The sequence below is a fragment of the Berghia stephanieae genome, chromosome 1 (genome assembly GCF_034508935.2).
Source record: "Berghia stephanieae isolate SIO BIC M18660-M18661 chromosome 1, UCSD_Bste_1.3, whole genome shotgun sequence".
Lineage (NCBI taxonomy): Eukaryota > Metazoa > Mollusca > Gastropoda > Nudibranchia > Aeolidiidae > Berghia > Berghia stephanieae.
The window spans coordinates 60,853,272-60,876,890 of record NC_088360.1 but is presented as its reverse complement, the minus strand read 5'-3'; the positions used below and the strand labels follow the sequence as shown (position 1 = coordinate 60,876,890).

Sequence of the window (23,619 nt, the reverse complement as noted above, 5' to 3'; positions counted from 1 at the left end):
ATCTATACCATGCTATTTGAGATTATTAATGTGTTGCTATGTTTATGGCAAGTAAATTTTAAGTCCTATAGCTTTGAATAAAATCAAAATATGATATGAAGTAAAGGTTTTCTGGCCAGAATGATAAACATCGTTTTGACCGCGTAGGCTGTTGACGTTGGTGATAACTACTCATGATATTCACTATGAATATCATGGGGATTAAGATGATGATCGGAGTGTTGCTGCCGATGATGATAATCCCTAGATGAAAGGTAACGATGATGATGATGATGATGCTGATGATGATGATGCTGATGATGATGATGATGATGATGATGATGATGATGATGATGATGATGATGATGATGTGACGATGATGATGATGGGATGATGATGTTGATGATATGATGCTAATAATGATGATGATGATGATGATGATGATGATGATGATGATGATGATGGTGATGATGATGATGATGATGATGATGATGATGATGATGATGATGAAGATGATGGCGATGCCTACAATAATTACAAGGGCTGTTTAATGCCGATTTAGTCATTGCACAAAACTATTACTTTCAATAAATAAAATTTACCATGTCATTTACAGCCAGAAATTACATTTAATATTATACACAATAATACAAGTGGATATTAATTTAAGAGTTCAAATCTAGCCCTTCAAAATACAAACACACATTCACACGCAGACATACTCATGGACACACACTCTACCACACACACACACACACACACACACACACACACACTCACACAAACACAGACCCACACATACACATATTATAATACAACACTGTAAGGGTAAACTTTATAAGTAGTTATGTGACACGATTTAAATTGATGTTTTACGTTTATGTAAGTGCACCCAACTTCTGTCCGCTAAAATAATCTTTCCTACACACAAAAAAATATATCCATACGCCTATATAATTTATCACCCATCTGGTGGTCCAAATAAAATAACAAAGAATACAGTGACGTCATCCAGCTTTTTGTTATTTTTCAATCGCCAGTTGGGTAATTAGTTCTACCAAATCATATACATATCATATTATAAATAATTAAGTTTATAGATCGGTCTGTGCATTGGTAAGTTCATTTGGCGGCCAGGTGTTGTGAGTATTTTACTCAAGCGAATATTATCAATTAAGAAATCTGACGTTCTTTATTACTGTTTTTTTAAAACTTCAGAGAGATGATTAGTTCTTAATTTATTCTCTCAAATAGATTATTAATGTTAAAAGTATCACATAGTTGTGTGTATTGATTACGAAATAGTACCCAGGTGAGCATTTTACTTTACCACGTGCCATCAACAGATTGAAGGCTAGAATCATAAGCTGTTGAAATATGACAGAATGTATTTAATGATTTGATATTAGTATTAAACGCATAATCATTCCACAGACTCTGCAATCATTAGGTGTTTAGAAAATGTGATTACATATTTCGTATTACTTCCCATTTTTCACAATGCGACGATATTCTAACTTAATATCGCATTATATCTTTTGAAACATACTCCACAGGAAGGAGTTTCAAAATTATTCTTGTTATTATTTAGATAGGATATGATGCATTTCAAGGACTAACTTGACTTAAAGTTAGAGCTGAAGGACATTATCTGTATTAAATGGGACATATCAACAAAAATATATAAAATGGTGTCCTTTGATATAGAAATACGCATTTGCAACAATAACATTTTATTTTTAAAAATAGAAAAACATCTTAGTTTTAAGATTTTTTTCATGATCATCAATATTTCGAGTCAATAGGAAAAAGACCCCAAGTTAAGCAGTAGAATGTTGTTTTCATTTACAACCGGAAACGCAATCCGCATAAACACAGTAGTAACAAAATACGAATTAAATATTTCACTTCTTTCACAGAACATGATATAAAAACAATAGAGTAGGGATTTCAAGCACTGAAAATTAAAAAAAATAAAAATTACAGAACACAACCTCTCTGAAAGAAAAATGGTAAAAACTAGAGTGCCAGAAAACATGAGGTTAAGACTATCCAAATAATAAGTCACATCGAGGCAAGTTACTATTTTAATCAATTTAATTATTGTTACCTGGCACGGCAGTTCGGGGTAATTTTTCATATAAAGTAATAAACAAAAAATGAATATAACAGCTTCAACTGATAACCAACATATTGTTCAGAAAACGACAAGAAACATTTATAAACCATAAAACTCGGGTGTTCTATTTCATTCTTTATCACAAATAAATGATGGGACATTCATTGGATACAAAGCAGATAGCACTACTATAGTCAGATTTTTTATTTATGGCGCGTGTATTTCTGGTTTTTCTCCACAGTTCCTCTATCAAAAGTTGTAAAAATTTGTGCCAACTTCTGAATCAATTTGTCTTAACTAAATATACATTTTGGACATTATTGATGCCATATCAAAAAAGTTTTCTTCTTTAAGACCATTAAAAAATTCTACTCTAAAACAGCTGTCATAAAATTAGAGATTTTACACTGTTAAATATGTAAACAAGTTACGCACCACAACATTTGAAATGAGTTCATCGTTTTTCAAAAATAAATATCGTGCTGACACGGTTGCTCCGGCTAGTGATTATGAGTTCACGTCATGCTTGTTTCCAAATAAACACAATTCGATTTAACTGTTATAAACTTACCACTATGTAGTTTATATTCAATTTTGAATTTATTATTTTTGGCATATAATCTACATCATGTCGCAATTACCAAAGACATATGAAATGTCAAGCTTTAAATCATTTGAAATAGTGATTATATACTCAATATTGTCACGTTAACAATGAATGCTGTTTAGGAAAAAATATATCAACTCTTACCAAGCTCAAACTGTTCGCCAATGACAGCCTCTTATTTCGAGTCATTGAAACCCAGAATGAGGCAGACATATTACAAAATGATATTGACTCACTTCTATCATGGAAACAAACCTGGCAGATGACATTCCACCCTGAGAAATGCTTTGTAATGTCAATAACAAACAAAAAGCAACAAATTAATTATGACTACCAAATAAGCGGTCAGTTATTGAAACACATGGACACATTACCCTAGTTGGAAATCCAACTAACAAATCACACTGAAATGGGACCAACATATTGATAATATTGTGGCAAAAGCAAATCGTACCCTTGACTTCTTGAGGCGGAATCTGTACCGTGCCCCCCAAAGGTGAACGAACAGGCATATAATACTTTAGTCAAACCCGTATTGAAATACGCGTGCACAGTGTGGGATCCTTATCAGCAAGGTCACATCAAGAAAATCGAACAATTTCAAAGGGCAGCTTCGAGGTTTGTCACCAACAATAGGCTTTTAACGAAATCGGGTCGAACGCCGAACCCGAACGCCGAACCCGAACGGATATAGCCTTCTCACGTGACCATGAACGAGATCTGGATAGTGAAGACTCTCAAGCGGTATGCAGCATCGGATCTAAGGTCACGTGATAGAGGATAGCTTGGGTTGCTGTTGGCTTGTGTTAGGGGAGGGGCAAGGTCAGTGTCATTCAATAGTATATAATTGTGCATGTGGCGCTCTATACAGAGAGAAAATTATAAATTGATTACGGGGGAAGGTGGGGGGAGGGGGGGGGGGTGGGTGGGTTGACCCACAAACGATCGAGGGGTTGGGCTTCGGGTAGACCATGATACGAAATCAAAGAGAAAAGGCCGCTGGTACTTGGATGGTGGAAATGGTTGGGGGGGGGGGGGTAGTGACAATCAGCATGGGATGTATATATTAACATTAATAATATAGGCAATAGATGACCAGGGATGTGTATTGTTTGTGTATTGTTTGTATATGTTTGTGTGTGTGTGTGTGTGTGCGCGCGCGCGGTGTGTGTGTGTGAAAGGGATTACACAAAAACACCTTTCCTGTAGCTTCCAAATGATTACGTATACGATAAATTTGAAACCCACATTGTTTGAATCAGCTCACTAATTAATTCCTGAGCCTTCAGATGGTGACGCAACTATTACATACAAGACCTTGCAGTCGAGACGGCAGGGCTTTTGGGTTACACAACCACTATTTACCCATCGGTCAGCGGTACTCTTTGATGTATACAACACTCACCGCCTTTACGCAAAGCCGCCTGCCCATAAATCAAGAGATGGTCTCCTAACTGTTCACAAGCGAACTGTCAAACGAGCAATCGATGATTGGATAAGAATCTCAAGATCTCATATAATAAGGTAAGTTTTGGAGAGGTGATATCCCCCCACCCGTCATCGGACAGAACTTTCATTGCGTTATATCATATGAGCTCCGCCTCCTCTTTCTATTCGGGAGTGACGAGATTAGACGAGAGGACGCGAGAAAAAAAATGGTCACGTGTTGGGCAAGTCGTTCGTTAGGCGAGCTTCGGTGTCTAACTATAACTCCGTAATTACTTGCGCGAACCAGGATGCGTTACTGATGCCCTGAAATGTTGCAGTGGAAAACACTGGAGAGTAGGCGGAAAGAAAAAAAGCCTCCAACTTCTACACAGAACAGTACATTCCAACAAAACAGCAGTGATTCTACCACAGTATTTCACAAAAAAACACTGTACATCCACAAGAAATTATCATAGAAGTAACTACACACAGAATCAACAAATATAAAATCAGTTTCTTCCCAAGAGCCACCAAGGAATGGAACACTCCCACCAGAAATCCTAGATATTACCAACAACAACAAATTTGGCCAACTACTAAACATTTATCTTTCAATCCAATAAAGGAGAAAGTCACCACATAAGTGTATAAAATCTGCAGTGATGGGCAATCTCAATCAGCCTTTTGCAGATAAAGACGTGGAACTTGACCTTGAACGTTGAACTTATATAACTTTGAAAATACTTGTCTATGCATGAACGTTTCACAGAGCCCTTAAAGGTTTTAAAAACATATTAGGCAATACGATACGCAATCTCCATCGCTTCCATCAGGTAAAGCTGCGAAAAGAAATCTTCTTGTATATATCGATAAGCCACTAAAGAGGGAATTGAAATTTCACAATCAACCATGAGAAGATGGTTATTAAAATACGACAGAGAGATCACCGGTGTGGAACAACGTGGTAGGAATTGGATCCCAGACAACTTTGATATGGATATCATCCAAAGGTGTATGGAGCTATGTGAGTGTAAACGTAGATCCGACAAATTATTAGAGGTCCGATAATTCGGGTAGAAAATGGCCCATGGGTACGTTTCTGGACAGGATCATTGTTATTTTTGCAGGTGGTGAAGATACTGGATATTTAAAAGGATGCAATGGTATATCTTCTCCTCTGCATCATCTGGAAAGTTGAGAACATCATTCTGGGGTCAATGCAAAAGTGTTTGAAGACTGGCTAAATACCGTTTGCTGCCTTTCCTTGAAGCACCCAGCTGTGTTGTATTGGGCAACGCTACCATTCGGTTGCACATGATCACTTAAAGGTTCCAACTTTGGCAAATATAAAAACTGACATGATTTCATGGTTTCAATCTGGCAGCACTACATATTCTGACCATTTATGAAAGGGCTAACTATAATCCTTAGTAAAAAAGAAATGAACTAGAAACCATTTTCAAAGCAGACTGTCTAATAGATGAGTTTTTACACGAGGTTGCGCGATTCCCTAATATCACTGTGAGCGCAATCCAATCGAGGCCATTGGGCCTCAGAAGAGGGAAAGATTGAGAGGAGGATACAAAATTTACTCTCACCAACGAGGCAATAAGTTTTAATGATATAGCAAGGAAAGACTCCAATCTTCGGAAACTGGAGGGAAATTACATTTCATAGGATAGAGTGATGCTTGGAATCTTTCACTCGTAGTCGTTCCATTTCTCCATTTCATCATCCTCGTCATCAGAATGTGATGATTGATGTGTCCACTATTTTTTTTTGGTTGTTGTTGTAGCTGTTGTTATTGTTGAACATATGTACATATTTGTGGAAACACTGTATCATAAATTGATGAATTTCTAATTTTGACCAGTCTGCATTAAATTATTGTAATCCTCTTTGGCATAAACACAACCTCTTTCTCAAAATTTTGCAATCAAAATAATGTTGGAAGCGCGTAATGATCGCCTTCGTTTGTATTTATCAGTAATGTGCATTGGTAGTTATAAATGTAGATGTCAGATAGTTAAAATTGCCATTCGTTGTTTCATATTCAAATTCTGTATGGGTATCGTTTAAGTTTCAGTTAACCGAAAATTCCATTTTAAGGAATTCCTTCAAAATGGATAAGCGGAAAATTCATAATTTTGATAATGTAAATCTTCAATGAGTTTCGATCCTTACCTGTTATCGATTTTATTATAGCTGCAATAAGCGGAATCCTTTCCTGTCGTTTTACAATTCATGGAAAAATAATATTCTTAATTAAGACACATTGGTTCAAAGGTAAATACATTTTTTGCAGCTGTGAATTGGGGTACAGTTGAGAAAAAGAAGAAAAACACGCGCCACTTATTAAGAATCTGACTATGGATATGCCAATACTCATACTCATAAACTAATTGTTATCCGGTTTTGAAAGTTGTGCAAATTGAAATAATGCTAGATCTATAATTAGTCGCCCATATCTTTGATTTCACCTTACTTGCCCATTAGAAAAAGACAGACATTTGGACTGGATAGAAAGTGGATTGTTTAATTTTACACGCATTCGCTAAGTAACAACTAACACATAAAAATGAACGACTGAAAATTTGACGGAGTGCTCAAGATATTATAATCAACTGTTAAAATATGTTTGTCGATTTTTTTTGATCAACTTGAATGACCCTCTCAGACATTTACTTAAGGATTATTGGAAGACGGCGTTCTATGTTAACATTTATCACACTAATGATAAAATCGAGATGCTGTTCAAAAAAGAATAATATTCAAAAATTAAATACGCGTAATTATTTTTTTGGTAGAAAATTGCAATGAAAAGACACCGTGAAGCGCTTTAGGGAAATGGTCATCATGTCACTGGAAGTTTTTAAAAAAGATATGCCCAATCAAAGGTGTATTTTGGATGAAAATTGAGATTTCCCAATTATGTGATAGTTTGTTCCTTTCTGCTCAAGTGAACAAAATTTTGATGCAACATTTTTACTATGAACATTTTAATTAAACTTTTTTTGAGGACATTCTAACGTTGAAATGACATTGAAGCCGTTCCTCCAAAACCACTTTTTTCTTTAGACTGTCTTATTCAAACGGCTATAACTGCCAATTTTTTCATGAAATAGGCCCAACATTTAGAAAATGATCTTCCACTTGTTTATAATACCAGCCAATAACTCAATTTCCATAAATGGTGACTTGTAGACCTTGTCATTAGAGCTCCTTACATATATTTAAGACAATCATTATTCATTGATATTTTATACGATATTGGACAGACAAGTTATACAGTATAGTATTGCACATATGATACCGGGGTGTTTAAATCTTATGAAATTTCAGCTTGGCATAAGCATCTCAGATTATTTTTCTTGCCCGACAAGCTAAGAGAAATACTTTTAACGATTTTATCTTACATATGACTAACAAAATGTTTTGATAAAAAGGGTGAGAAAAATGATTGTGGAGAAGAGGTGGTTTGATAGCGTTGGGAAATGAAATAAATTTAGTCAATTGAAGAAGTTAGGAATAATTTGCCACACCTGAGTTGTGTGGTCTTGTGTTGAATAAAAGGTGATTTACTTCCAAATGTGAGAAAAATGAATAAAATACATTATTTGTTACGCAAATTTTATAAACTATAATCCTTTTTTCCATCCACTCGTAATGGATATATGAGGGATATGAAAACTTGATTTTAACTTTTTGGCGAAAACAACATATTTGTCGATCATTTTCAAATTTCTGACGGACAAAAACAAATATCGTCCTTCCAAGAAAATAAATTTGGTTTCGAACCCGGATCACATTCCTAGGTCATGAGTAAGTCTGCTGAGTTTTGATAATTGATATTGAAGTGGATGAATACTAGCCAATTGGATGTGTCGTTGTAAAAAATATGTGTTTACATTTCCATTTACATCCAAAATATCAATAACTGGTATGAGATGTTGGCTAAAAAGTGCAGAGAGAACTAAATTGGATCAGCTCCCATTGACTACTTAGCCTAAATAGTGATTTTGATATTCTTACTTAATCGTTAAAACATGATAGTTTTTAACAAGACTGTATAAACGGATATAATAGAAATCAACCATGAAAGTTGAGTTATAATAAATGAAAATCGTTTATGTATGACCAGTCGTCTCACCATAGTGTTATAATGGGATTATTAGATCCTGGAAATTGGATTATATGTCAGATATGTATTATGAGATTTTGTACGTTTAATTATACGTTTTATTGGCGAGAATAATAACGACCTCTCTAAAAAAAAAAAAGAAAGAAAACTTTCATGTTTTTGATGATTCTAACTTTAAATTCATTATTTCGGTACTTGATGCACTCTGAAATAATAACGTTATGAGACGATTGGTCACATAGTCGAATCAACATTACATATTATGAATATGATTCTTTTGCAAGACTTGATTTCTCATGCTGCCACTGGGTGAAGACCTTCTAGACGAGCAAGTTGATATGTTGTCACCGTCTCCACATCCACCAGCATTGTTCCTGGGCACGTAGAGGCTATTGGACGAAGATCCATGAGGATACTGATGGTGCTGTGGTGTCAGTAATTGAGGTGGTTGATTGCACAAGCTGTAAGTTGAGGACGCCATGTTTCCCAAAACAGAGCTCTGAGTCTGCAATGTCATCGAGTTGGTGTCAGCAGTCACACCGTTCCTCCCATAAGTCCGATGTTGCTGCCTTCTGTTTTGGAACTTGTGAAATTTGCGCATTCTCACAGCTGTTGGGAGTTGTGGTATAATGGTACAATATGATATAGATGAGTATAATATTGTTATACAAAAATAGATCAGCAGATTATGATTGGTAAGATCTCAAATTAACTATTATAATTCTCAATGGTTATATACTGTCAGACAATTTGAATAAGTTTTCATTTTCAGCGTATATCAATAGTCATGCAATGTTATCTAATTTATTAACACTGAAGAATGTCACTTAATGGTTGTATAAAAACATTTTTAAGGAATCAATTCGATAGTTTAAATTTCCAAAATATCATGTATGAATGCTAAACAGTTTTCAGTGATTGGGAAAACAACATGGGAGGTACCAGCTGATTGATATAATATTATGCCGAGTCTAGTGTCGTCAGCTTTTTCCCCTCTTATTTCTACTTTTGCACATTTTGTGACTAAAACCCTACCATGTTAGTTCTTAAGTTCCATGTCAGACTGTGAGCATGGGTATACTTTCATTTTTACACTGATTTCATGCTAACATAAAGCATATTTCTCCCTATCTTTGACAGGCAAGAATAATTAAAATATCTGACATCGTTTTACGACACAAACTCGCTCCAACTGGTATCTTCCATAGAATGACATAATGACAGTGGACCTCAAGACTGTCCATTTTGGTTTGACTCTACTGAAAACTGCGTTTCGTGTAATAATACCTCATGCACTAAAGCAGCGTGACCATTATATGTATGTGAAAGAAGCATCTCTCAGGATTTGTCATATTATCGTCTTACGTTTAGTGGTCCCAAAGTTGTTTAATGGCAATTTATTCTACTATTCTATTGTGAAAGTATCTACTTTTTTGTGATTAAAAAAGATCTACAGGTGGCATTGAAAATAACTTTTTGTGATTTATCCAAATAACAAAATTGAAATTACGCTTAACACTATCAAAATGTTTACAGATCACAATGTATATTTCTAAAAGCAGGTCATCACAAATTAGAGTAGATTTTAAAAATACATAATTCCTTATCAATGCAGTAATTCTAAAATCAAATTAAGTTGTCCTGCAACCGATTTTTAAAATGACAGTTTAGCAGTTTAGCTATATTTAGAATATGTCATAATCATATAATCTTGCAATGATTATAATTTTAAATAATTGGAGTTCTTGGGGAAATTGATTTGTTGCATGATTTTGAAATGATAATAATAAAAAATAAATAAATAAATTCCCTTTATTCATCCTATAAGGGAATTTTTTCTCTAGGGTCTATTCCAAGGGAAGACTGGAATAACCCAGGCGTCAGCCGCAGTGCAGCACCGCAAATTGAGCTAGAGCGAGGTGACTTGCCCAAGGCCACACAGTGCAGCGGCGAGTGATTGAACTCGGTACTTTTCGGATACGAAGCAAAGACCGTACCGCTGAGCCACACTGCCCCCATAATGTGTTCGTAGCCACCTATTGAACACTAAATCTTACATTCAGAATTCCAAAACTGAGTCAAATGAAAAAATGTATTTCAATAGGATTTTTTTGTATTAGATATGGTGGGAAATAAATAATGACAATTAAAAATGCTAATGCCCGAGCCATACCTATATGCCGTTCGGACACGGAGAAAAAGGATAGCTTGATGTTATAATAAAGATTGAGGAGGTATCTCAAACGGGCTGGGGTTGGATTAATCGCAAAGCGTTAGGTGGCAGTGCCATTTGAGTAAGTCAACATTTGACTCGGGCTTTTTAATAAATATAACACAGCAACGTATTTTCCTCACATGTAATTTTTCTATTTCAAAATGCAAACAATATTTGTTTTATTTATACACGACTAAATAGACAAAATGACAAATACGCTAAGATATTATCATTTTACAGCTAGAATGTGAATTGTTATGCCATATATATATATATATATATATATATTATATATATATATCCATTAAAATTTACTTCTGTTTAATTCTAATTTAAATGACAAGACAATTTAACGCATCTAGTTATATTTAAATTTGCTCCTTCAATATGAAATCACATATTTAAAAAATGTTATAATTATACCATTGATTAATAAAGTCGAAACTTAGTTTCATTTTCTGTCTTCTTTATTCATTCACAATAAACGCAAAATATCTAGTGTCAATTGATAATAATAATCTACAAGTTAAATTAGTAAGCATAAAGTAAAATGACATGTTTACGAATCATAATATAAAAGCACATCGATATTGTTATAATAATAAAGGTGCAGTGGTTATAACAATGACATTGCAAGCAGGAAGCTTGGAAGGGTTACGATGGGTATATGGAGTTACAGCATAATTAATTTTGTCCATCAAACAAACCATCAGACAGAATCAGTCGTACTTTTGGCTTTGAAATTAATAAATTGCTTTAAACTATCTAAAGTCAACAAAATATAATATAAAAAGAGATGGCGAGGAACCTAAAAACCAATAAAGTCTTCATTTGTCTTAGGGGCATTTAAATTGTTTGACCTGACGGAAATCTGCCAGCATATCAAGGTGAAAAATATTTCTTTGTAACTCTGTGAGATCCATCTGTGTTTTAAATCCATAATGCCATTAACACACTTTCAAATTCATGTCTATCGATTGAGATTGTATTCGAGTTACCCAAAGTGGCCAATCTTAGAAAAGAGACGTCACTTTAAATACCGTATTTGGTATACGTCATTACACGTTGTCCAGTGGAATATATTATTTGCCGTGCAATGACTAATTACTTAAATTTACGTCATAAGTGGTTTGAGAGTTAAGTCATTTTTCATTGGCTAGGAGTCATCTATCGATAATTGAAAATAATAAAAAGCTGTTTTACAAGTCTCAGGCGTTAAAGATTTTGAGACATTAACTTTCTCCTTGTTGGGCATTCCCAAGACTTTTACTATAATGTCATACTGATCCAACACACAAAATTGAATGTTTAAATTCAAATGTAAGAGCAATAAGAAAATACTAAAAATAATTTTATTGAGCAAATCAAACTATACATAACAGCATAAAGTTCTTGAAAATTTAACAAAGATTTCTCTTAAAATTGTGTGATTTATAAAACAAATCTGAATAAGAAAACTGTTGCTTGTGTCGTCAAAGATGTGACGACTTTCCTAAAGTTGGTTAAGAGAGTGTTAAGGAGACGTCTTAATAACCGATATGACTCAACACTTTTGCGAAAAATGATAGGTGTTTTACCACTGCACAGCAGTACTGATCATTGGAAAGAAAGGATAGAGATGGAATTAAACGACGAAACCATGTCTGATAGCTTGATTAATGGATACAGGTGTTAGGTTTGCAATAATGGGTAATAAAGGTATATTAAAAACAATAATTAATAACCAACAGCAGGACATTCCCATTCATAAAAATAAAAGCAAGATCGCAACTTGAAAAATTGTGGTCATAGATATTAACCACCCTGAGACCAAAATGGCAACATTCTTCAAAGCCCAACCTCTGATACATGCCTTCCGAATAACAATTTAACCAGGTTCAGAAAAAAATAAACCAACGTTTCAAAAAAAGCCAAGCTTAGTTCCTTTAACCAGTTAACTGCCGAACTCTGGAAAAACATGTTTTAAAAATTATGTCCAGAAAGCAGGACCTTCAAATATCGATCGATTTAGATGACCCTCATCTTGCCAAAAACTCCCAAACCTGGGACTTCGCGACTCTATAATACCTACTGGTGTACACCTATAAAATGCATTTTATATTTTGGCCAAACCACTTTACCTCGAACACCAATCAATAAGATAACCCTCAACTTGTCGAAAACATTTTAAAGCCGAGATTCTTTTGATATCTGAGATTTGAGACTTTTTAGCAAGTTAGAATAATCTTAATCGATCGATATTTGGAGTAAAAATGGATTTGCCAGAAGGAAACTTATAATGTACACCAGAATAAATGATGCGTGTGCGTCATGAGAGTAGATTTATGAGAGATTCTTACATAGTTATCTCAGCCCGACATTTTATTGGATAGGAGATTCCCATAAATAAATGAGCGTCCAAGCACGTCATGATGTGTACTAAGCTTCTTAATTCAATTCTTGTATCTAAAAGGCTTAAATGGACATACATCCTGATCATTATCGTGCAAGGCCGATGGCAAACACATCAGCTCGTTTTGTACAACTTTAACTAAGCGAGTCAATGTGTGAGGCGATGGAATAGTGGAAAAGTGGGTCGCCTCAGGAGGCAAGGTCCTGGCCTTTATTCCGGTCGAAACACTTGGATTTTTTCTGCTGACACTCCAGTTACAATCACGTAAAACTGCTTTCCTGTTGTTTTTCTTTTGGCATGTTTACAAATCATAATATAAAATATATAGCACATTCACACAATTCAAATTTAATAACAATTTTAAGTGCAATAAAAAGATTCGGTCTTCTGATGTCATTGATATTTCAATTCATGTTCCCGTCTAAATTATTTATCGCAAATAATATTATGTAATTTTCTTTGCTGTGTCATTAGCATCATAACAAATCAAATATGAGTGAATTGCATTTTGTTTTTTTATTTCCAGTTCTTGATGCGTTTGAATAGATAACTGTGTGAGTATATTGAATCAATGTACATCTAGCTAACTTGACTTTTGAAAAATATCGTGCACGCCTTCATCAAGTTTTAATGCCTGGCTGATATGATTTTGCAAGTGCGCTGTGGCCTCTGTGAATTCGGTCCTATTGTCCGGACTGTAAAAAATGATAAATTTGAAAATAATCAACGTCGGATTAATAAAAATATGAGGCAACAAACCAAGATATAATTGCATTAAGTTGTGAATCGCAAAATACATAGATTTGTCATCCTCATTCATAAAGATAACTGGATTATGAATGGTATTACACACGCCTCCGGATCATGAAGGTCTCTCGTTTGAGTCCCGCTGTGATTAGGATAAAGTTGTGTTATGAGGAAAATACTCTTTCAATACTCAAATACTCAATCGCATCATCAGAACTCAGGCGAGAAGAAGCAACCCAAAAAGTAGTCCAAAAACTGAAAGACCCCACCCTAATTACCACTTTAGAAACCATCATAAATGAAGCTCCCAGAACATAACGACTCAAATCCAGATAGCTCTTCTACCACTCAGAACTCCAACGAGGCTGTCCTCAACTGTGGTGACGAATTTAAAGACTGGCTGGAGACTATCAGTGTATAGATGTAGCCATATGCTACTACTACTACTACCACAACCACCACCACCACTACTACTACTACTACTACTACTACTACTACTACTACTACTACTACTACTACTACTACTACTACTACTACTACTACTACTAGCGTGTGATAGACGGGAACTTTGTAGAAAATAATGGAAGATAAAAAACATGATAGAAATGTAATATTGATAAAAGAAATAGTAGTAGTAGTAGTAGTAGTAGTAGTAGTAGTAGTAGTAGTAGTAGTAGTAGTGTAGTATAGTAGTAGTAGTAGTAGTAAGTAGTAGTAGTAGTAGTAGTAGTAGTAGAGTCGTAGTAGTAGTAGTAGTAGTAGTAGTAGTAGTAGTAGTAGTAGTAGTAGTATAGTAGTAGTAGTAGTAGTAGTAGTAGTAGTAGTAGTAGTAGTAGTAGTAGTAGTAGTAGTAGTAGTAGTAGTAGTAGTAGTAGTATAGTTGTAGTAGTAGTAGTAGTAGTAGTGGTATTTGTAGTAGTAGTAGTAGTAGTAGTAGTAGTAGTAGTAGTAGTAGTAGTAGTAGTAGTAGTAGATTATTATTTTAATTTAGAACACAGTGAGGCGTCAAAATGTGCCTTGTGTATTTCTTGTACGTAACAATATGAATCCGGAGAAAAACGAAACAAAAACGAACAAACAAAACAAAAACCAACCAAAAAAAAAAAAAAAAATAAAGATAAAAGAAAAATAGAAAACATGTTTATAGTTATAGGGTCTTGAATGTGTTTAAGGGAGCGTCAGAGAGAAAAAGGGGGGTGGGGGTGGGAGAGATTGGGATAGAGTATAGATAAATAGATAGATAAATAGATTGATAGATAGAGAGAGAGAGAGAGAAAGAAGAGAGAAGAGAGAGAGAGAGAGAAGAGAGAGAGAGAGAGAGAGAGAGAAAGAGAGAGAGGAGAAGGACTGCTTTGTAGCTACTTGTACTCGATTTTTATTTTTTATTTTGGTTCCTATCCTTATTTATAAGGTTACAGCTTGGGACTCTTTTGGTGTAGACAATATCGACGTGAGCAGCAAGGAAGATGATTCTACATTCTTTTAAGTACTCTTTTGTTTTTAAAGGTTTGATGGCGCTTATAAAACATTGAGGTCATTTTAGGGCTGGTAGAAAGGAAAAAATGGGATGCCAGTCCAAAAAAATTAGTTTTAGAAGACATGATAGACGATGAACAATAGACCAGTCCTACAATCAAAGGACTAGGGATGATTTTGAAAGAAAAGAATCTTGGAAGAAGACAAAGTCAAGACTACCCGGGAGGGGGGGGGGGGGGAGGCGGAGAGGGAGAAGGTCTCGAAGCACAGCCGTACTCGAGGCCAGTGATCGATGTGAAAAGTGAGCAAATAGAACCTTACTTGGGCAAGCAATACTAATACTCTGATCTCCTTGGAAAAATGATCGGTTTTGATAATCACAAAAAAAATATATATATATAAAGGACTAGGAAAAATTAAAAATAGATGTAAATGTTAATTTTAGATTAATTGTAGGAACATTATTCTCTGTGTGGTCAATTTTGGCCAAATTGGCCAGGCCAATGGCTATCTCGCAGCCACGGTAAGGATCTCGTTTTGATAAATCAGGTTTCGAGAATTGAGATCTATTTCAGGCACCCGGTTTCGAACAACTCTCAATCAAGATTTCTGAGGGTAAATAAAACACTGTAAATTTATGTTATTCAGCCGTTGAATTGCTATAAATTTTATGCCTGTCCATTTCTGATGATGCCTATAATAGGCTCAGTATCAAAGTTGTCACGATCGATTAAGGTAAGTATAGACGATAATTGGTCCTTTTAAAATATTTTTATTTTTATTTTACTGTCGTTGAGGATTGGTAAACGTTTCGTCTCAGGAAGTCAAATGGTTTATGGGCGTTTGCCACTATGGCACTGATGCCCTGATTTCATTTTAATGTCTTCAGGTAAACTCATAGTTACGATGTGCTGTCTACATGTTCTAGTGTTTGAGCAAGTGTCCTGTAGTCATAGTTGATTGGGTTAATTTGTAATTTCTATTATTTACAGGAGCAACGACGAGAGAGAGAGAGAGAGAGAGAGAGAGAGAGAGAAAGAGAGAGAGAGAGAGGGAGGGAGACAGAGAGAGAGAGAGACAGAGAGAGATATTCATTTATAAAATATATTTAACTAACTGTAGATAATACAAAAAAAACGGAAACGGAACTGTTCTCATTAAAGTAACTTGACAGATAAGCTGATATATTTCAAGATGTGAACAAATGATCAAGTCGGAGAGGTGGGGACATTTTCATGGATTGGAAAGGGGCAACAGAAAAGAAAGAAAACACGATCTAGTCAAGTTTCCGATTTGAGGGAAAAATTGAAACGTTAAAAATCTCAATTCTCAGTCACGGTGAAATTAATTATTTGCAGTAGTAGTATAATATAAAAATACACAGAATCACTGGCAAATCTAAACATTATTAAACTATTTTATAGACTGATATACTGAAGGATGTGTGTATGGTCTAATGAGTAAAATTTTAAAACGACTAATTCATTTCGAAACGAATTGAAACAACCACGATATGATACAAAGAAGCATTTGGCTGTAATATCTCGTGTAACGCAAAGAAAGCATCAGATTCCTTTCATTCCAAAGTAAACTGCTTAAGAAATATCTATTCTTATATAGCAGTATTCGAAACAAATAAGTTTTGCCTATTTATTACCGTACCGTATCTTATAATACGGTTAAATGATACGAAATATTGCTATATAAACTTCGAGAAAACAGTTTGGCCGATAAGATCTTGCGGAAAGTACTTCATGATAGAGAAGCGCAAATGTTATCTCCAGTTAACCTACAAAAAAAGTACGAACAAAATAAACCCAGAAAACAACCTGACCCCCCACCCCCCAACAAAGAAAAATCAAACAGAAAAAAAACCCCAAAAAATCCCAAAAACCAAAACGGTATTCAGTATGACTCCCTCGTGGTATTAATGGACCACTCTTTTCATGAAACGATAAACAGATGAGTGTTAGTGTTTCTAGTTTCCCCTTCATAAAAACACAGAAATATATTCTTGAGATCATCTTCAAACGGAAGGAAAATAATAGATTTTTTATCCGTTCCATGGTTTTATAGCTTCTAACAGCATTTGTGTATTGTTATCATATATGCTTATTCCCTATAAGCTTATGATAAGTGCTTCCTCAACAGACAGTTGAATATCAGACTTCTTAATCATATACAACTTGTGAGACAAACATTATCTTATTTCTAAATGATTTTGACTAGGACTGTGCTATTTTCTTCCAGATATTTTCTTCTTTACATTTGATCTTGAAAAGTACGCTGTGTTTTGACAGAAAACACTTTTTCATTTTGGTCAGAAAACTTTGACTTCAAGTATCATCTATTAAAACGAATCTAAACAAGAGTCTGATACATTAGAAGTCTCAGGTTTGCGACCTCTGGACGGATTGAGGGCCATTTCAATTGATTTATGTTAAATAAAAGCTTCCTGGCCAAATAAAAGAGCGTTTTATCAGAGTCCGGCAGATGAATGTTCTTGTCATTATGCTGTGATTCTCTGTGACTGTCGAGTCGATAATGAAAGGATTCAGCATAATCTTTGAGGTTCGATGCGATATTATCTATCGTGGAGCAAAATATAAAATACCAAAAATATATAGTTTGGATTTTCCTAGAACACAAATCTTATAAAACGTATTTTATTTTCCTTGAATCGTACTCAATCTAGGCAAACTAATGGATGTTTAAAACCACACTCTCTTTTCGTACTCGGTAAAACGTAATATATACAATCCACAATCCTTTTTATCCTACCGTCCAGTAATTATTCTAGCTCCATTTAATAGCGTACGCTGTAAAACTTAAAGAAAGATCTAAGACTACTTGAATTGCAGATTCGAAATTGACGAGACGGCGGACCAAATCATCACATTTTACGTGTACAGAGGTAATGGAGTGTGAATTCGGGGATCATTGTGATAATAACAGTCTCGGTCTTGTTTCATTCTACAAAAACCAAAAATAATAAACAAAGAAAATAGGATGGTACGGACTAGTATTAGCTTCCAAAACAAATAATATTAGAAAACACCGTGGCATCTGAATCTACTAAACTCTTCTGCCGTGCACTGGCAAAAACCCATTTATAAACAAACTCATCTTGTCAAAAACTCTTATATCCTAAATTTTTTTTATCATAATAATGTATGAAAAGATGAGGATTATTTTGATCGATCGGTGCAGCACCTTAAGGAAAATCAAAGTAAGCAAATGTGATATCAACCTACGATTCAAAGCATACAATTCCATTGTCTTTCCCTAGGTCAATAAATTTTACACATCACTTGTCTTTTCACTGCTTGACTTTGGAACGAAGTTTTGGGACAAGTAGGTGCTTCGCCATATTGTCTTTTTCAAGTGGGTGGGGAGGGAGTGGGGGGGGGGGTACTGCTAAAATAATAGTACCGATAATTGGATTCAATAGTCTGATGTCACGTCGCCCAGCAACGGGAACCATTTTGGTTCTAAACAAAGAAAATCGGTACTTTTTATTCTCCATGCTGGCTAGAACTTTTCATGTCTTGTGATCAGAATGTATAAAAGTCAAAACATGATCAGATTTATTATGTTGTTTTTCTCTGGATACACTTTTATGCCCGTCAGAGAAATATTTCATAAGGAAGTTTAGAGCCAGTTCTAAGTTACTCTGCGTCATTACAGGAGAAGTGATGTCACGACTGTTGGAGCGTATTCCAACCACGGTTGACGAACCTAACTTGAGGTGTTGTTGCTGCAAAGTAAAGGTGGTTCAAAGCCGTTCTTCTTTATAGGCCTGTTGCCTACGAGTTTACAAAGAAAATACCACTCTTTCATATTTTTATAAAAGTAGACATCTCCTTAATTGGATTCTAAAAATCGCAAATCCTCGCGAGAAACACAACGAAGGAAGATATGTACATTTTTCAGAATGGAGACACATAAGTATTCCTTTCTTCTAAATATCATTCCAAAATGATATTCAAATTACCTGTGGTAACTTTGAATCGTCAAGACTCCAAAACAATTCAAGCCAAGCCACTTGCATGCAAACAATATCGTGTTTTCCCTCAACATTAAAGCTACAATATGGATTCGATTAAATGTAATCTAGATACACATGCGGTGATTCAAAATCGCCAACAAATAAGAGCGTTTATATGTGTTTAGAAATGGGTTATTTGCATTTTATTTATTCTTCTATTTGTCGTATACTATTGAGTCAACCCCCCCCCCCCCCCCCTCTTATTTTTTCGGGTTTTTTTTTTTTTTTATTTTTTTTTTGGTGCACAATGAACCTCATTATTTCAGAACCTTCTATGAGTAGACAAATATGATTTTTGTTTCTAAATTCCTTGTGCAGGCAATCAGTAAATAGAAATAAAGATTACGCCTGTCTTGTGCGTGTTCTTTCAATATAAACTAAGGCTTGAATCAACTCACAGGTACTCAACATCCACTGTGCAATCAAAAGTGACTAATTAGAAATAAAATTCAGCACGCACTTTTAGAGTAAACTATGTTCCAAATGCTGAGTTCGGGGGCAGTTACACGATGAAGGTTAAAATTAGATCACTGTCTGTCCAACGTCTTTTTCATTAGCAAACACACGTACAACCAAAAAGAGTGCCATAGATAGATCAATAGATAGAGAATTATAGGAAATAAGACAAAGGTGACAATTTGCTATAAAACACTAGTGTCGTTGTGATGTGGAGGTTTAGGCTTGAACTCACAACATGACAGATTTCGTTCGAGAGATTTGTCGAAAGATTCGACACCTAGATGGTATTCCACTAGGCAATTCATAAATTGCAGTGTCCTCGTTTGGATCCCTTGGTGTGTGTTGATCAGCCTCACTTCTGTCCAAGATTTGCACTAGCATCCAAAAGGCGGCATCTATCTATATCCAGCCCTATTGTTAAATGTACTGTGTGCTATCATCAGATTTTAAAACTTGTAAAGTGAGTATAGCACGGTATAAGGCGTGGATAAAGACTGTAGGAATGCAGTCTTTTTCTCATATTATATTATTAAGGCTGAATGTAGGGCTTATCTTCTCTCTCTCTCTCTCTCTCTCTCTCTCTCTCTCTCTGTGTGTGTGTGTGTGCGCGCGCGTGTGTGTGCGTGTGTGTGTGTGAGAGAGAGAGAGAGAGAGAGAGAGAGAGAGAGAGAGAGAGAGAGAGAGAGAGAGAGAGTATAGATGACATGTGAAGGATCGTAAAATAAAGAGCGTAATATATTTGATATAGACAATATGAAAATGGATACATTGATAGATAAATAAAACGACATATAAAAAGATAAAAGTTTAAAGATAAATAGGTTACTTGATCATGTAAATAAAATCATAAATAAATATAAATAAGTAGCCAGTATATCTTGAAAGATTTGTATGTAGTTATATTGAAAAAGGGTAGGGGAAGAGAGAACAAAGAAAATATATGTGATAGAGAGATTGCAATGAAAAAAGAGAGATAGATAGCAAGAAAGATATATAACTAGACGGAGAGATAAATATATAAATGAATCGTATACAAAGAGATGGAGGGAAAAATACGGTTATAGCACACAGAAATAAATAGTATAATAGATTGTGGATTGGAAAAGGAATACTACTACTACTACTACTACTACTACTACTACTACTACTACTACTACTACTACTACTACTACTACTACTACTACTACTACTACTACTACTACTACTACTTCCACTACGTGTTATCATCATCATCATCATCATCATCATCATCCTCATCATCATCATCATCATCATCATCATTAATATTATTATTACTATTGTTATCATATTATTATTATTATTATTATTATTATATTATTATTATTATTATTATTATTATTATTATTATTATTATATTATTCATTATTATTATTATTATTATATTATATTTATTATTATTATTATTATTAATAATCATTCAATCATCATTATCATCATCATTTCATCCATCATCATCATCATCATCATCATTATTATTATTATTATTATTATTATTATTATTATTAATTATTATTATTATTATTATTATTATTTATTATTATTATTATTATTATTATTATATTATTATTATTTATTATTATTATTTATTATTATTATTATTATTATTATTATTATTATTATTTATTATTATTATTATTTATTACATTATTATATATTCATTCATCATCATCATCATTCATTATTATTATTATTATTATTATTATTATTATTATTATTTTATTACATTATTATTATTATTATATTATTATTATTATTATTATTATTATTATTATTATTATTATTATATTATTATTATTATTATATTTATTTATTATTATTATTATTATATTATTATATTATTATTATTTTATTATTATTCTATACTATTACTATTACTATATACTACTACTACTACTACTACTACTACTACTACTACTACTACTACTACTACTACTACTACTACATATGTAGTAGTAGTAGTAGTAGTAGTAGTAGTAGTAATAATATAAATAATATAATAATAATAATAATAATAATAATAATAATAATAATAATAATAATAATAATAATAATAATAATAATAATAATAATAATAATAATAATAATAATAATAATAATAATATAATAATAAGAAGAAAGAAGAAGAAGAAGAAGAAGAAGAAGAAGAAGAAGAAGAAGAAGAAGAGGAAGAAGAAGAAGAAGAAGTCACAGGAAGTCATAAAAGGGACAAGAATATTCAATATGTCAGAGTGTAATAAATACACAGTTTGTTACGGTTATAAACGAGAGGTCAAGAGATTGATGCGTTACCAGTTCGAATACCAATAATGTGGATTAGATCGGAAATAATTGATTAACAAATTTACATTGTGCCTATTTGGTTAACCAGGATACTGAGCAACAAACGCTATGAAGCACTTTCATAACTGAAATAATTCAACAAGAAAAGATATTTCAGATCAGAAATGTAGGCTGATTGGAAAGAAATATCATTTCTGAAACCAATGGTATACAAAATAAATAGTGCCAATTATTGGCTATTTCAAAAGGTTGTTGGAGATAGAGTATACGAAATAGTGACGATGCTAATTTTTTTTTAAACACCTTATACATCCATGAACTGGGGAAATGTGATCTCATTTTAGACAATTGAGATGACTGAATATTACTTGAAAATATACCAATAATTCTCAACTTGCATTTTTCCAAGTTTTTTCCACGGAAGTTGATTGATTGGCGACCAATTATATTCCACATTCTGTGTTTGGTTGACAATAAGTGGCGCGTTTATGCAAGGAATAAAGAGAACGTTCCTATTTAAGAAACTCTCAATATTGCTCTTGGGGTTTCAATTTAAATATTTCTTTAAGCTAGTGGAGATCCGCAATGTGTGCGGGGAAATAAGGCTATTACGGACATATACTAATTTATTTCAATTAATTTGCCGCTACATGTCCATGGCGCTGGCTTCAGGCAACAACAGACGTGTTGTGAATGTTTACCTATTTTCTACACTTATTTTTATCCATTTATCATTCAATCGTCGGATTTTAAGCCTAATTTTTATTCAAAATGGATGTGAAGTATATATTGTTCCTGATTTTTATATTTATTAGTATATTTATAAGCATAAATGGTGTTTTAGCCTGTGATTTTGCTGCCAAAATAAGCCTATCGATAACTTATACTCCAGAGACTCTCCGATCCCTCCAACCCGTGTCACCCCCACCACCCACTATTGTTTATTAAAGTAAGAAAGAGGGGGAGAAAAGGAGGAATAAAAACAAAATTTAATAGACGGCCTTTTCGTCCATTTTTACCCTGTGTAGTGACAGGTAATGTAAGATCACTGAAAAATAAAATTTATGAACTGTTTTCACTGTGTCGTTTTAATAGTGACTATCGTCAAGCCTCCATAATAGCGTTAACAGAGACTTGGCTCTCTCCTCACATACCATCATCATGTTTTAATATTGAACAATATTCACTATTTCGAGGAGATCGGACTAATGTAAATAAACGAACTGGGGGTGGGGTGTGCACATATATTAACAACAAATGGTGCCACCCCAATAACTGTCAGATAAAGAAAATGTATTGTGACGATTAAATTGAATTTATTACTGTTTCGTCACGACCATATTATCTACCCCGGGAATATACTCATGTCATCATCATCAACGTCTACATTCCACCATCATCAGACAACACCACAGCGAAAAATATTTTGAGGAAAGAAATACAGGACATTCAAATTAAGTCACCCGATGCCGTATTGATGGTCACTGGCGATTTTAACCAATGTAACGATTTTACTCTCCCGGGACTTCATCAATACGTGGACTGCGAGACAAGGGACAAAAAAACATTAGATTTATTCCTGTGTAATATTAAAAATAGTTATAAATGTTTACCCCGTGCCCCATTAGGTTTATCTGACCACTGCATGCTCTTCCTACTCCCACCTACCGCCCTGTTTTTAAACGTGTAAAACCAGTAAAGAAAAGT

At 34.0% G+C, this 23,619-nt stretch overlaps 1 protein-coding gene and 1 long non-coding RNA gene across 1 annotated transcript in view; one reads left to right on the top strand and one right to left on the bottom strand.

Moving 5' to 3' along the window:
* LOC144978783 (uncharacterized) overlaps positions 1-23,619 on the top strand; it is a 429,130-nt gene that overhangs the window by 55,124 nt on the left and 350,387 nt on the right.
* LOC144978767 (orexin/Hypocretin receptor type 1-like) overlaps positions 1-23,619 on the bottom strand; it is a gene marked incomplete in the record, with an annotated part of 367,308 nt that overhangs the window by 18,378 nt on the left and 325,311 nt on the right. Inside the window, 1 exon segment of the mRNA XM_078925242.1 lies at positions 8,532-8,883. Coding sequence (XP_078781368.1) covers positions 8,532-8,883 — 352 coding nt within the window.